Source organism: Colobus angolensis, unplaced genomic scaffold, assembly GCF_000951035.1.
Source record: "Colobus angolensis palliatus isolate OR3802 unplaced genomic scaffold, Cang.pa_1.0 Scaffold104, whole genome shotgun sequence".
NCBI classification, from domain to species: Eukaryota; Metazoa; Chordata; class Mammalia; order Primates; family Cercopithecidae; genus Colobus; species Colobus angolensis.
Window position 1 is genome coordinate 10,473,420 of NW_012111364.1, and position 16,153 is coordinate 10,489,572.

At 36.4% G+C, this 16,153-nt stretch overlaps 1 protein-coding gene across 1 annotated transcript in view; it reads right to left on the bottom strand.

Annotated features, from left to right (window-relative positions):
* Positions 1-714: 714 nt before the first annotated feature.
* Positions 715-16,153, bottom strand: part of SDHAF3 (succinate dehydrogenase complex assembly factor 3) — an 80,084-nt gene continuing 64,645 nt past the window's right edge. Inside the window, exon 2 of the mRNA XM_011943318.1 lies at positions 715-1,486. Coding sequence (XP_011798708.1) covers positions 1,283-1,486 — 204 coding nt within the window. The 3' untranslated portion in view covers positions 715-1,282. The remainder of the gene's footprint in view (positions 1,487-16,153) is intronic.

The window sequence follows — 16,153 nt, forward strand, 5'->3', positions numbered from 1 at the left end:
CCTGTTATAACATAGACAGTAGAATAATTGATTATCTTTCTCAATGAGAAAGACCAACAGATCAGACTGACTCAAAAAAAAGCAGCTATATACAAAGAGAGAACACATGAGACACCAAACCAGAGAAGCCATGTATCAGTTTCTAAAGAGATTACATAAATTGCAAGTGCATCTAAAAAAATAACCATTTCAGAATCTTGGAGTAAGCCTCCATAACTGTTTTAGTCTCCTTGGGCTGCTACAACAAATTACCATAAACTGGGTGGCTTACAGATAGAAATCTGTTTCTCATGTTTTGGAGACCACAAAGTACAAGATCAGGGCACCAGCAGATTCAGTGTCTGATGAGGGGCCATGTTTGCTTTAACATCTTCTCACTGTATCCTCATATGGTAGAAGGGGCAAGAGATCTCTCTGGGGCTTTGTTTTACAGGCCAACAATACCATTCATAGGGACTCTACCACCTAATAGTATCACACTGGGAATCAATCAGGTTTCAATAACTAAAGATATAAGTCATTTAGCATAATATTTTTGAAAATTCACATTTTATGTTGTAAATGGGGTTACCATTTTTTAAATGTAAGATCTTAGGGAAGTTTCTTATAGTTAAGTTGATTTGTAATGTCCTCAACTATTAGCTGATAAATCAGAGTCTCAAGGTTATTTCAGGGGTTGTTATTAACACACACACACTGGAGGAAATGTATTAGACTTTGTATAGTCTATTATACAAATGATAGTAAAATAGTGAATTTTAAAGCTTCTCCCTAACCTTTCATTGTGAATGAACAGTGATACAGGGAGAAGAGACATTCAGAAGAAAAATCATGTATGTATTATTAAAGTAGAAGTGATGAAATATTCAAAATGACAATGTATTTAAAAAAATAATCTTGTTGGAATTCCGTATCTATCATTATCACAACATACTTACTTGATGAAGCTAAAGAAAAGACAGAAGGCTAATATGGTTGGATGAGAATAGCATTTTAAAATGTTTTCAGCAAAATTCTAGAAATTTGTCCATTTTAGATCCATTATTTCCCGTTTACTTCCAAAATCAAATTTCATACAGCAAGTGCTATTATTCCAATAATTTTTTCAATTGTCACTAGTGATCTTGATTCATCTATTGTTGCATTCATAACATCCAAAATAAGAGAATATTTCATTAATAACAGGCATTTTCAAAGCTTACATAATACATTTCAAAAACCAATGACAGTTAAAGTAAGGGTTCTAAATTTTTGCATGTCTTGTTAAGCTCTGTCGTATAAACTAAAATTTTGGTTTTGTAGACTCAGAAATACTAAATTGCCTATTGGGTTTTGTGGCTTCTTGCATCAGCTCCTGCAACTGTCCAATCTGTTCATCACGAAAGTCATTAAGTTTTTCTTCTGGGAGGAAGGTGCCAAAACATGCTTTTCCAGTTGAATTTTGTCTGTTTTCGTTAGCTTGTTGCGATAACACTGTTGCATACACCTAAAAAGATAAGGAATGATGAATGTTATAGATGTAAAGTTTAAATAATACTTAACATTAGAGGACCTGAAGTCTAATTCTTAGTCACCTATTTTTCCTCATCACTAAATGTAGAAGCATTTGGTTAGGAAAATATAAATATAGTTGTGAAGATACAATTCATTGGTAATTTCGTATATTATCTATTTTCGTATATTATCTATTTTTAGCACTTTAAACATTTTGCTAAAAGTTGATTAAAACATTTAACCTGGACATAAGAGTGGTGAGTCCATGGATGGGCTTCAGGAGCATGCATAAACCACCTCAAACCATATGCAAAATTGTATTTACACAAGTATGGACATCATTTCTGGGGCCATAGCTTTCAATAGATTCTCAAACAGGAACCATGGGTCTTTTTCCCCCCAACTTTTATTTTAAACCTGCACATGTACCCCCTTGTATCTAGGGGGTACATGTGCAGGTTTCTTACATGGGAATAACTGCATGATGCTGAAGTTTTGGGTACAGATCCTGTCACCCAGAGAGTAAGCCCAGTACCCAACAGGTAGTTTTTCAACCCATACCTCCCTACAGTAGTCCATGCTGTCAAATGTTCCCTATTTACATCCATGTGTGCTCAATGTTTAGCTCCCACTTAAAATTTTATTTTTCTGTTCCTGTGTTAATTTGCTTAGGATTATGGCATCTATGCTGCTGCAAAGGACATGCTTTCATCCTATTTATGTCAGCACAGTATTCTACTGTGACATGTAATACATCTTTTCAAGTGAGTCTAAATTCATTCCTATGTCTTCAATTACCATTTTAATTCAAAACATACTAGAAACTTCTTAAACCTTTAAGCCTTCAATATTTAACAACCATCTGTGTCAAGAAAAACTAAGTACATTCAGCCTAATATTCCAACTATCCCCATCTGCACAAGTGCCACTGTTTTGAAACACTCACTCTAAAATTAATCTTTTAATTAGACCAAGTACCAGTGTATTTTAGTTCATGAAGTTAAAGTGAACGAACTAGCTAACTCTGGATAATGCTGCTACCTAATCTGTCTTGAGATATCTAAATTGCTTGTAATTGCTGGAATGGCAGCATAGACAGAGCAACTTTAATTCCAAACATTCCAAACCTATGGAGAAAATATTTTTCCATGATTTACAGAAATCCACTTATTAAGACCAAAACACCTCAAGTTTTATCAATTCCAGTTCTATACAGTTCAGAGCAAGCAGGGTTTTTCAACCTTGGCACTATTTTGTGAGTGTGTTGGGGGGTAGGAGTGGGGATGAGTCTGTGGGAGTCTGCATGGCAGGATGTTTAGTACCATCTCTTGTCTCTGACCACCAGATGGCAGTAACGCCCCTCTCCCAGTCTTGATAATCTAAAATGTCTCCAAACACGTGAACAAGTATCATGCACAAGAATGTTCATTGTTAAAAGCAAAACAAAACAAAAAAAAAAAATGGAAACAATTGTACTTCAATAGGAGAAAAGTCAAATACACTGAAATTTACTCAGATGATAATAAAGTCACAACAAATAAGCTATAATGAATCTCCAAAAAATAAAATCTAAAAAGCAGGCTTTAAGAACGTATTCATTTGCAAAAATGGAAGTTGATAAAGTAAGGAACTCTAAATAGCAAAAACAATCTTGAACAAGAACAAAATTAGAGGACTCACAACTCCCAATATCAAAACTTAACTAGAAAGCTACATTAAACAAAACAGTGTGGTACTGGCATTAGAACAGATATGTAACACCAATAGAATGGAGAGTCCAGAATTAAATCCTTACATATATAGCCAACTGGTTTTTGACAAAGATGGCAAATCCATTCAATGGAGGAAAGAATAGTCTGGTCAACAACTGGTGCTGGGAAAACTAAATTTCCACATGCAAAATAGTGAAGTTGGACCCCCATCTTCTACCATATATAAAAATTAACTCAAAGTGAATCAAAGACCTAAACACAAGAGTTAAAATCATGAGAATCCTAGAAGAGAACATATAGGTAAATCTTTATGACCTTTGACTTGGCAATAGGTTCTTAGATATGACACCAAAAGCCCAACCAACAACAACAATAGATAAATCGGACAGTATCAAAATTAAATACTTCTGTGCATCAAAGGAAACTTGAGTGAAAAGACAAACTACAGAATGAGAAAAAAATTGCAAATCATATCTGAAAAGGGTTTATTATCTAGAATATATAAAGAACCACAACTAAAAGACAAATAGCCCAATGTAAAAATGGGTAAAGCATACGAATAGACATTTCTCCAAAGAAGATATACAGATGGCCAAGTACATGAAAAGATGCTCAAAATCATTCGTCATTAGAAAAGTGTAAATCAAAACCACAATGAGATGCCACTTCATACCAAGTTGTCTACTATAATAATTTTTTTAAACCCCAGAAAAATAAGTTGTTGGCAAGGCTATGAATAAACTGGAATCCTCATACATTGATAATGAGAATATAAAATGGCACAGCCACTGCAGAAAAGATTGGCAGTTCCTCAGAAAGTTAAACACAGAATTACCATATGATCCAGCAAATGCACACATAGGTATATACCAAAATAACTGAGAGCAGGAACTCAAACACATAGTTGTATACCCATGTACACAGCAGCAATATTCACAAATAGATGACATTCAGAAAATAACCTAGATGTCCACCAGCAAGTAGATAAACAAAATGTGGTATAGACATACAGTAGAATATTTATCACTCTTAGAATGAAGTTCTGATCCATACAACATGGGTAAACCTTGAAAACATTATGCTAAGAAGCCAAACATAAAAAGACATTGTATGATTCCACTTACATGAAATATCTAGAATAGGCAAATTCATAGAAAGAATGGAGAATACTAAGGGCTGGGAGGAGGTAGGAGAGGGTGTTATTTAATGGCCACAGAGTTTCCGTTTGGGTGAGGAAAAATCTAGAATAATGTCTCTACAATGTATCATTTACAGTGTCCAGGAAAAAAATTCAAAATTATTACAAACAGTCAAGACAAAATCAATGCAGACCAGTGCCTGAGATTATTCAGACATCAGAATTAGCAGAAACAGATTTTAAAGCAGGTACTATAAATGTATATTAAAAGACGATATGGTAATCATAAACGGGCAGAAAAATCTCAGCAGAGAATGAGGAATTATAAGAACCAAATAAATTCGAGAACTCAAAAATGCAGTATCTGGAATTTTTAAAGTGTCACTTAAGAGTAGACTGGAGATGAAGGGAAGATTCATGAACTTGAAAATACAGCAACAGAAATTACTCAGTTTTAAACAATGCCAAAAGATTTATCATAAGTTTAAGTGGAATCCAAGAAAAGAGGTAATTACCTTAGAAGAAAAATAAATTTCAATGGGTATCATTTTTTTTTTTTTTGAGATGGAGTCTTGTTCTGTTACCCAGGTTGGAGTGCAGAGGTGTGATCTCCGCCTCCTGGGTTCAGGCCATTCTCCTGCCTCAGCCTCCCAAGTAGCTGGGAATACAGGCGCCCGCCATCACGCCTGGCTAATTTTTTTTGTACTTTTAGTAGAGATGGGGTTTCACCGTGTTAGCTAGGATGGTCTCGATCTCCTGACCTCATGATCCACCTGCCTCGGCCTCCCTAAGTGCTAGGATTACAGGTCTGAGCCACTGCGCCCAGCCGGGTATCTTATTTTTATAAATTTTTATGAATTTTAATGAGTATTTTAAGGAAACATAAATTCAAGAAGCTTAGCAAGTTCCAAGGAGAATACAAAATACTATACCTAAGCATATGATAGTTAAATTGTTGAAAAATAAAGCAAAAATTTTTTTAAAAGTTAAAAAATATATATATCATTTACAAATATACGCAAATGTACAAAACATAAAAACAAGCATGGAAACAACCAACATCAGGATCCTGATTACCTCTGAGGAGTAAAAAGGGGGAATGCAATTTTAGCTGTACCTTTTAATGTTATTTACTTTCAAAAAGTGATCTAAATATTTCAAAATAATAATATTTGTTAAATCTGAGTGGTGAATACATAACTTTCCTATTTTTGAAAATTTTTATAACTTTGTATATAATTTCAGAGAACATTTCACTTAGGGTATAATTTATAATAATTATGGGAATAATGTTTCTTATGGAAAGTAGAAATACATTTCATGTGTGAGAAATGATCAATGAATGAACATCTTGGGTTCTAGAAAGACTGTCACGAAAAGGAAACAGAAAAAAATCCCAACCGTCCCCCTGTACACCACCCATTTACCTACTAGTCTTTGATTCCATGTACTTGCAACAGCGTTCTTTTCCTGGCAAGACAGAAGAATGGCCAAAATAAAAATAACTTCAGGACCACAATTTGGAGGTGGTCCACACATAGCTAAGAAGCAGCAATAAAATGTGAATTTATGACTAGGTCACCCTGCCAAGCATATCTACCTGGAGGGAAGAGACTCAGAACAGAAAAATACTACACTACACATTAACAGCATCCTTTGGTTTCAAACTGTTACCATGCTGGCTTCTAGGAATAAAGCTATCCTGAAAGTTAGAAGATTCCTATGATTGCTCTCTTGAACCAAAGAGAATGTGCAGTGCTTCCTCAGGATAAGTTAAGCAGCTGCTTTAAGTAGCACAAAGCCATCGAAGAGAAACACTTTGAGTATGGTGAGAGCAGGTGCAGTGGGCTGAATGGTGTCCCTAAAAGATGTCAAGTCTTAATCTTTGGAACTGTGTTACCTTATATGTATATTACAGGTTTTGCAAGTGTGATTAAGGATTCTGAGATGAGATTATACTGATGGTCCCAAAAAGTATTCTTAGAGGGGATGATAAATTAGGCATAAAGAGGAGAACCTGATATGAAGAAAAAATCAGTTTGGAGTGATATGGCCATAATTCAAGGGAATCCTGGATCCACCAGAAGCTAAAAGATGTGGATTTCTTCCCTGGAGTCTCTCTCTTTTTTTTTTTTTTTTTTGAGACAGAGTCTCGCTCTGTCACCCGGGCTGGAGTGCAGTGGCCGGATCTCAGCTCACTGCAAGCTCCGCCTCCCGAGTTTACACCATTCTCCTGCCTCAGCCTCCCGAGTAGCTGGGACTACAGGCGCCCGCCACCTCGCCTGGCTAGTTTTTTTGTATTTTTTTAGTAGAGACGGGGTTTCACCTTGTTAGCCAGGATGGTCTCGATCTCCTGACCTCGTGATCCGCCCATCTCGGCCTCCCAAAGTGCTGGGATTACAGGCTTGAGCCACCGCGCCCGGCCGTCTCTCACTCTTTAATTAGGCCTCTCCAGAATACGCTACCATTGTTTTAAGTCAGGCTGTGGTAGTTCATTACAGCAGACACAGGAAATTAATACAGCAGTGAACTACAGAAACAGTCTTAAAGTCTCCTAGTAGAAAAAAACTAACCTTCATGCTATACTGTTTCCCACTAGTTTTTGAAAAGGTAGAGAAGCTATAGTACCAGTTTGTCAGGGATAGAACAATCAAATATTTTGAGGCCCAGCTGTGCCTTCACTGTACTCTAATTCTCTACCTGTATATTAAACTTGTTTATAGTCTGAATCAAATTGATACTATTAAATTACTAGTATGGTCAAGCACACTGGCTCACACCTGTAATCCCAGAGCTTTGGGAGGCCGAGGCAAGAGGAGTACTTAGTTTTTAGTAAACCAAACATCATACATTCTCACTTCTAAGTGGGAGCTAAATGATGAGAACTCATGAACACAAAGAAGGGAACAACAGACACCTACATAAGGGTGGGAGAAGGAACAGAAAAGATAACTATTGGATACTGGGCTTAATGACTGGGTGATGAACCAATCTGTACAATAAACCCCTGTGACACAAGTTTACCTATGCAACAAACCTTCACATGTACCCCCAAACCTAATATTAAAATATAAAAAACTTGTCAGTTTAATAGCATTAAGAAAACAAATCATAATAAATTTTAAAAATCATTTATCTATTATACAGATGTTTTTAAAGAATAGAAATGAACTATATTAGATTGCTTCTTAACAGCATTTAGAATCAAACTAAATAAACCATTTCAAGTAAACATTTCTGAGTAACAGGACTATGAAGGCAGAAAAGCTACTGGACCCATTCATCCCTTAAAAAACATAAATAACATAAAAAGAGAAACAACCAGATATTATGTGCCTCCTGATAGAAGTACATATTACCAAAAACAAAAAACAAAAAAAACAAAACATACACCTAATAAGCCTCTACATCTATTATCAATTTACAGGAAACACAAGAGACCTAAGTGTTAAACATCACCATGGGAATGCAATCAGCATGATTCAGACTATGAAAAACTACATAACAACCCCAGTCTCAGAAGTAATAAAGGAAAAATAGCAACTTTACAGTGATGAAAGCTGAAAGATACCACCTCAATGAAATGATCAAGGTAAACACCACCAGTAATAAGTCACACTGCCCTCATGTACTTCCCGATAATTAGGCACTGAGAGGATGTATCACCTTGGTGGTATTCTTCCCAATAATGCACAACCTCAATCTAATCATAAGAAAACATCAGATAAACCTCAATTAAGGGACACTCGATAAAATAACTGATCAGTACCCTTCAAAAGTTCTAAGGCCATCAATGACAAGGAAAAAGGAAGGAACTATTACAGATTAGAGGAAAGTAAGGAGCTCTGATGACTAAATGTGATGCAGGATCTTGCATTAGGCCCTGGAACAGAAAAAAAAAATTCCTATAAAAGCTGGTGAAACTGAATATACTCTGTAGTTTAGTTAATAACATTGCATCCATGTTAGCTTCTCAGTTTTTATAACAGTACTACGGTTACGCGGGCTATTAACAGGGGAAGTAGCTGCAGAAAGGTATAGGGAACCTGTACTATCTTTGCAACTCTCTTCAGTAAGTCTAAAATTAACTCAGCTAAAAAAAAAAAAAAAAAGAATTTTAGATTTAACAGGTGTATCAACTAATTATAATACATTTATTTATTTCTTATTTGAACAAAAACGCTCACAGTGGCTCATGACTGTAATCCCAGCATTTTGGGAGGCTGAGCTGGGTGGATCACTTGAAGTCAGGAGTTCGAGACCAGCCTGGCCAACATGGTGAAACCCTGTCTCTACTAAAAATACAAAACTTAGCCGGTGTGGTGGCATGTGCCTGTAATCCTAGCTACTCAGAAGGCTGAGGCAGGAGAATTGCTTGAAACCAGGAGTTGGAGGTTGCAGTGAGCCAAGACTGTGCCACTGCACTCCAGCCTGGCAACAGAGCAAGACCTCATCTAAAAAAAAAAAAAATGCTGCTAACAAAAAGAATCAGGAAACTTTAAAAACTGGATGTGTGGTATTAAGAATTATTTCGGCCAGGCACGGTGGCTCACACCTGTAATCCCAGCACGTTGGGAGGCTGAGGCAGGCGGATCACGAGGTCAGGAGGAGATCGAGATCATCCTGGCTAACAGGTGAAACCCCATCTCTGCTAAAAACACAAAAAATTAGCCTGGTGTGGTGGCAGGCGCCTGTAGTCCTCCCAGCTACTTGGGAGGCTGAGGCAGGAGAATGGCATGAACCCAGGGACGCGGAGCTTGCAGCAAGGTAACAGAGAGAGACTCCATCTCAAAAAAAAAAAAAAAATTATTTCTAATTTTGGAGGTGACATAATAGTATGGTCATGACTTTAAAGAGTCTACATTAAAATATTGAAGGCAAATTTTATGTTTGTGATTTAAAAATAATCTGGGAGAAAGAGAAGTAAGTGGAGGTACAGATGAAACCTGATTGGCCATGAGTTGATAACTGTTGAAGTCGAGTGACAGGTACAAGGTGGTTCATTATATTTTCTCTACATTTGTATATGGTTGAGATTTCTCTAATTTAAAAAAATGCATATATACACATGCATACACACATTCATATATAACTTAAAATTAAAAACATTCAACTAAAACTATTTCAGTAACTTCTCACTTTCAACTATGGGTTTGATATTTCTTTCCAACAAAGCTTCCCAGGTACTGGTGCAGTCCACAGCCTGTTAGGAAGCAGGCAAGCATGACCACCTGAGCTCTGCCTCGTGTCAGGTCAGCAGTGGCATTAGATTCTTACAGAAGCGTGAACCCTATTGTGAATTGCTTATGCAAAGGATCTAGGTTATGTGCACCTCATGAGAATATAATGCTTGATGATCTGAGGTGGAGCCATTTCATTCCAAAACCATCCCCCACAACCTGTAGAAAAATTGTCTTCCACAAAACCAATCCCCAAAAGGGGACCACTTAAAGTTCTTTGATGAAGCCTTGATTTACCAGTAGTTTTTCTTCTGTTTCTAAAAATATTTCTTAAACATCTTATTATAATAATTTTTTACAATATACATTTTTAAAATCCAAAACATAGCAAAATCATTTTTAAATAGATTCACAGTAATTTCCTCACCAAAACAATGGGATTTCAGAACTGTCACTTTAGCACATAGCTGGTGAACCTTTATTAAATAATTCACTTTGTGTACCATTAATATTTTTATGTATAATGTAAATAATTTAATTTCCCCACAGGCTAGAACCAAAGCGGCATGAAATTCCTTATATAACTGACATACAAAAATTGAGACTGACTGGTTCAACAAACAAATCTGGGCCACAGTTTAAGATTCCAACAATGAACAGTGTTGGAAGAAGAGAATGGGATTTGAATATGGAATGGTGATAGAGTCACAGAAAGACAAGAACCAAGAAAACAATGGATTTCGGAGAGTTGAGGACTCTGAGTAACAGGACTATGAAGGCAAAAAAGCTACTGGACCCATTCATCTCTGAAAAAATACATGCATATAGAAAGAGGTATAAGGATTGCTCACATTAACTATCTAGTTCATCTAGACTACAAAAAAGCATGCGATAGTTAAAAAGAACAAGGTCAAACATGTACTGACATGAAAAGCTTCCCACATGAAATAATCAACTTGCAAAATATGTATAGATGCCATTTGTATATGCTTCAAAACATGTACAAATTTAAACAGAGGCTGAAAGGATGACCAGAAACTTCTGAATAGTTTTTCATATTTTGTTCTGAACACCTCAACTCTGGACTGTTTTGATATTTTATAATATTATTTAACTAACTAAATGAAAGGGAAAGAAATTAAAGAATAGCTATAGGAAAAATTGGGGATAAGGAATTACAGCTCCAGTGTTTCATTTGTCCTTAACAGCAGAGATCAAAGCGATTTTGCAGACTGTAATTAATGTAATTTGAACACAAAGCTTTAATCACATATCTAGTATTTGCTTATGTGTTTTTTAAAACAAAATTCAAACTAAATGGCCCAAAAGTACTAATGATATATGAAAATCTAAACTGTCAAGCTCTGTAAATAAAGACAATTAGTTGCCTCACAAAAGGCTATTCTTATTTAGGAAAGCATGTATCATAGGCCTCCTTTAATACTAAAACCAAATGGTTTAAAACATTTTATGAAAATAGCATTTTTAAGATACTCATCGACTGTATAGAGTTCAAGAAAATACCAAACTATATAACATCTGTCCCATTAAAAACTTGACTTTTTAAATACTTTATATACAAAGAATTTCCTTAATTATAAAAAAAGCTTTTAGGTTAAATCATAAAAATGCCGTCACAATCAGAATTAGTCTGATGCCTTTCTTTTGAATTACAAGAATTTTAAATTCCCTTTAAAATAGGCGTAAATTGTGCTACTGTTCTCACAACTTCCTGGACAGCTAAAATGACAGTAATTTTTTTTTTTTTTTTTTGAGACAGAGTCTTGCTCTGTCGCCCAGGCTGGAGTGCAGTGGCCGGATCTCAGCTCACTGCAAGCTCCGCCTCCCGGGTTTACACCATTCTCCTGCCTCAGCCTCCCGAGTAGCTGGGACTACAGGCGCCTGCCACCTCACCCGGCTAGTTTTTTGTATTTTTTTAGTAGAGACGAGGTTTCACCACGTTAGCCAGGATGGTCTCCACCTCCTGACCTCATGATCTGCCTGCCTCGGCCTCCCAAAGTGCTGGGATTACAGGCTTGAGCCACCGCGCCCGGCCGACAGTAATTTTTTATAGTTTTGAACAATTATTTATATTCTTCAATGTAAACAACCAAAGAGAAATCCAACTATTATCTAGGAAAGAAAAAGGTAACTCTTCCCCCAAATTTATTCAATTATTTTAAGATTCTATGTAGCAACAATGAACCAACAAACTTAAGTTAGAAGCATTTGGTCAAGCTTTCCCTAGAGAACTTACTAAAAATATCATGCCTCCTAGAGGAGCAAAAACCAAAACACCCCTCTCCACAAGAAGTCTGAAAGTTACCTGAATTACAATAGCTAAATTCAAAGACACTTTGGGGATCTGAAGCACATCTGCCCAAGTCATTAATACACAATATATTATAGAAAGAAAGAGAAAAAAAAAAAACCTACATTGGCAATGACAATAAATTTGGTTTCTTGGGCTCATTCTGACGAGGTTTTATGATTTTTGAGTCAAAGATGATAGATTATACATGCTATTTCTTAGCCCACAAACACTCGTAATATATAACACTTTGATTCACAGAGTGCAAAGAATAGAAAGTAACATTAGTGTCACTAACAAGTGAATTTCTCAGGTGGCCATGAAGCTTAGCCTCTGTGAAGTCAAATTCCCCAGGTTCCTCTGTAAACCAAACTCAAGATTCACCTGTGACTCCCAGAGATGAGCAAAAAAGGTGTTAGTTGTGACACAGCACAGCAAAGAAAAAAAAAAAAAGCAAGAACATAGAAAGAAGTTTTTGGCTAAGGAAGCAATAAGGAAATGTTACAGAAAACCTAGTTCAGAAACATTCTTTACATTTGTCTACTATGAACTCTGTATGTCCGTGATATTGGACACTTACAAATCAAATGTCATAATGTCAGAAATGAGAAGTCAGCACAGAAAATAAGCACATTCTTGTTTATGAAATTCATCCAAAAGTTCCCAGAAACAATAATAGCATTGTACTTAAGGTAATATTACATAACTTATTTTACTTCATCTAAAAATGTATTCATGAAACTAATTTTAAAAATACATTCTCCTGATCATTTAGGGAATGGACTATTTGTACATTTTATGTTTTATGTATAACCATTAATTTATTCTTTAGTAATATTAGAATACAGTGAGGCACAAGGAAACTTTCTGGAGTAACAGATTTTTGTTACCTTGAATGTGGTGACAGTTTCATGGGTGTATACATATTTCAAAACTCACCCAAGTGTACACATTAATATGTGTGGTTCACTGTGCATCAATGACACCACAGTAAAGCTGTTATATTAAAAAAAAAAAAAAAAAAAGTAACTGGCCAACTCCTTACCTTACTCACTTATACCTCAATGGAGATGAGGATGGGTTCTAGGAAAGTAGCAAGAAAATAAGCTTAAATATAATACCTAAGGGTGACAACGATCCAGTTAGATAAGAATGTATATACACTACTGATTTAAAAATTGATGGGGAACAAAAAACAGCTTATAAAGCTAATATACAAAACTCAAAAAAAGCTTTTGAAAAAATCTTCCAAATATTTTACTATCAGTCATTAAAAACAACTACATTGTAATAGTTAAGAACAGAACAAAAAAGTTCACTCCTAGACATTAAAAACATAAAGAGTTCAAAACCGTAATTTTCTTTTTTTTTTTTTACATTTTTTATAATCAGGCTTTTTCTTTTCACTCTACAGAAAAACTGCATTTAGCAATAGATTTTTAACTACCTGTTCATCTGTAATGTAGGTTAATTCTATATATTTTTTAAAAAAACAATTACATAAACTAAAGGACATGATGCACTCAAATTCTATTTTGATGTAATCTGTTTAGAAAATTCCCAATTTATTGAGAAAATAAAATCAGTATGTTTTATAACAAATTATTTACATTATAGCTGGCATCAAAAAAATGTATAGCAATCTGCATAATTCTTATATCTCCAAGGGAATCTAATATCAAGTGAGTTACATCAAATCAAATATTTTTAAAGTTATATATTAAATTGACAGTACTTTCGCAGTTCAATTTGGAGTAATACTGATCCAAAGCAGACAATCATGATATTAATACTTTTTTTTTTTTTTTTTTGAGACAGTTTCACTCTTGTTGCCCAAGCTGGAGTGCAGTGAGGTGATCTCAGCTCACTAGGTTCAAGCAATCCTCCCGCCTCAGTCTCCCAAGTACCTGGGATTATAGGCACCCACCACCATGCCCAGCTAATTTTTGTATTTTTAGTAGAGGCAGGGTTTCTCCATGTAGGCCAGGCTGGTCTTGAACTCCTGACCTCAGGTAATCCTTCTGCCTCAGCCTCCCAAAGTGCTGGGATTACAGGCGTGAACCACTGCACCCAGCCCTGAAAGGCAAATTTTAACAGAAAATTTAAATATATTCTAATGTCTTACAAGTTATCTTCTGTTTAATTGTTATTCTAATTAACCAAATGAAAGAGTGTAGCATTATCACAATCACATTTCACGTTACCCAGAATCTACACATCTGTAATCAAACTAAAATATCAAACAAATAAGATAGCTCACTCACTAAAGGAGAATATAAGTACATAAGAAATGAACAGGATATTTATTTATGGGCTAAAGAAGAGGGAACAAAAATTAGTTAACAAAGTAACATAATAAAAAATGTAAAAGGCACGAAGAAAACACAAAAGCCAAGTGTATGAAACCTCTCACCTTGGAGTCAATCCCTATCCCAATTACACCCCCAGTTAGCAGGAAGAAGTTAGAGCAGTTGTCACACTTTTTCCATCTTCATTGGCCCACATCTTAAGGTGTTATAAAACCCAAAGGAAGGGATTGAAACCATCATTGCAAAATTATAACTGGGACAGTGAAAGAGATCTGACCTAACCAACTCCATCTTGCTTCTCACATCCAAGCTGTCCTTATTCTTTCCTGGGCACAGGATTGAATTAACTCTGGGAGAATTTAGTTTATAGTTTGAAACAAAGATAACAGATCTTTCCCAAAACAAACCCCCTTCCTGCCTGGGGACTAGACTGCTCTTGTAGGACTAACAAATTAGCCAAAAGATGATGATTTAAGACTCATGCAGCTGGAGGCTACACAATTCTGACCTTCCCCAAATTGCTCCTGAGGATAATATCACTACTGTGAAACTTAAGATTGACGCAGGAGTTTTTGCTCTAAGCTTAGTTCAGCTAAATCCAGGTTCTTGTATCATGACCAGGAAAAATTAGGCAGGTGAATACGCTGAAGGGTGACGAGGGCAGAATTCATTAGGTAAAAAGAGGGGGTCCCACCAGCAAGCTCCCGCCTCACAGACTGAATACCAGGGCTCTCACACATGAGCTGAAGAGACCACGCTCCTCCCCTGTATAAAGCACGAATTCCTGGTAGCTCCACCCCATTCCCCCCAGTGCATGTGGGCCTCTAGTTCACTGTGGGCATGCCCAGGGAAGACCTTGTGCAGGTATTCCCTTACCTGCACAAAAAAGTCCAGTGTAAACACTTGTGGGTGGATCAGAGATTCTCCAGGGACCCTTCCTTATCTACGTAGGCATTTGTCTGCCTCCTGCCTCTATCAAGATCAGTGCTTGTTTTGCAGACCCTGCACTTGAATCAGCTGGCACCACCCAAACAGATAAACTGGCTCATCTGATCTGTGGGCCCCCAACCCAGTGCAAGAGGATAGCTTCAACTCTGTATGATTTTACCTCTGACCCAACCAATCGGCACTCCAGACTCACTGTCTCCAACCCAATAAATGTTTCTTAAAAACCCTCATCCCAAATGCTTGGAGAGATTGATTTGAATAATAATAAATTCATCTCCTACACAGCCGACTATGTGTGAATTACTCTTTCTCTATGGCAATTCCCATGTCTTGATGAATTGGCTCTGTCTAGGCAGTAGGCCTGGTGAACACATTGGGTAGTGTATTAGTCTGTTCTCATACTTCTATTAAAAAAACTACCTGAGACTGGGCAATTTTTGAAGAAAAGAGGTTTAGTTGACTCACAGTTTGGTAGCCTTAACAGGAAACATGACTGGGAGGCTGCAGGAAATGTACAATCATAGCAGAAGATGAACGAAAAGCAAGCACCTTTTTCACATAGCGGCAGGTGAGACAGCAAGCCAAGGGGGGAAGTGCTACACACTTTTAAACCATCAGATCGTGTGAGAACTCACTATCATGACAACAGCAAGGGGGAAATCTGCCCCTATCATCCAGTCACCTCCCACCAGGCTCTTCCTCCAATTTGACGTGAGATTTGGGTGGGGACACAAATCCAAACCCCCCTAACTCCTCTTTAACTGCCTTGGCATGAAAAGAAAAAAAAATCACTGAAAGTTGTAAAATTTTATCAAGCACTGTCAAGAAAGAAAGTGCCTAGATCAAATTAGTATTTTGATGTCCTGAGCGAGACACTATAGTGGAAAAAGTACATAAAATCCATTTTAAGTTTAGTCATAAAATCCATTATGCATTGTTCTATGTTGAATGAATAACTTTTAGATGGCGATTATTATTTCTACTATTTTATAAGGTCTCTCATCTGGCTCCTTATTTCACCAGCATCATTACAAACTACCTATAATTCCTATAAACCCAAA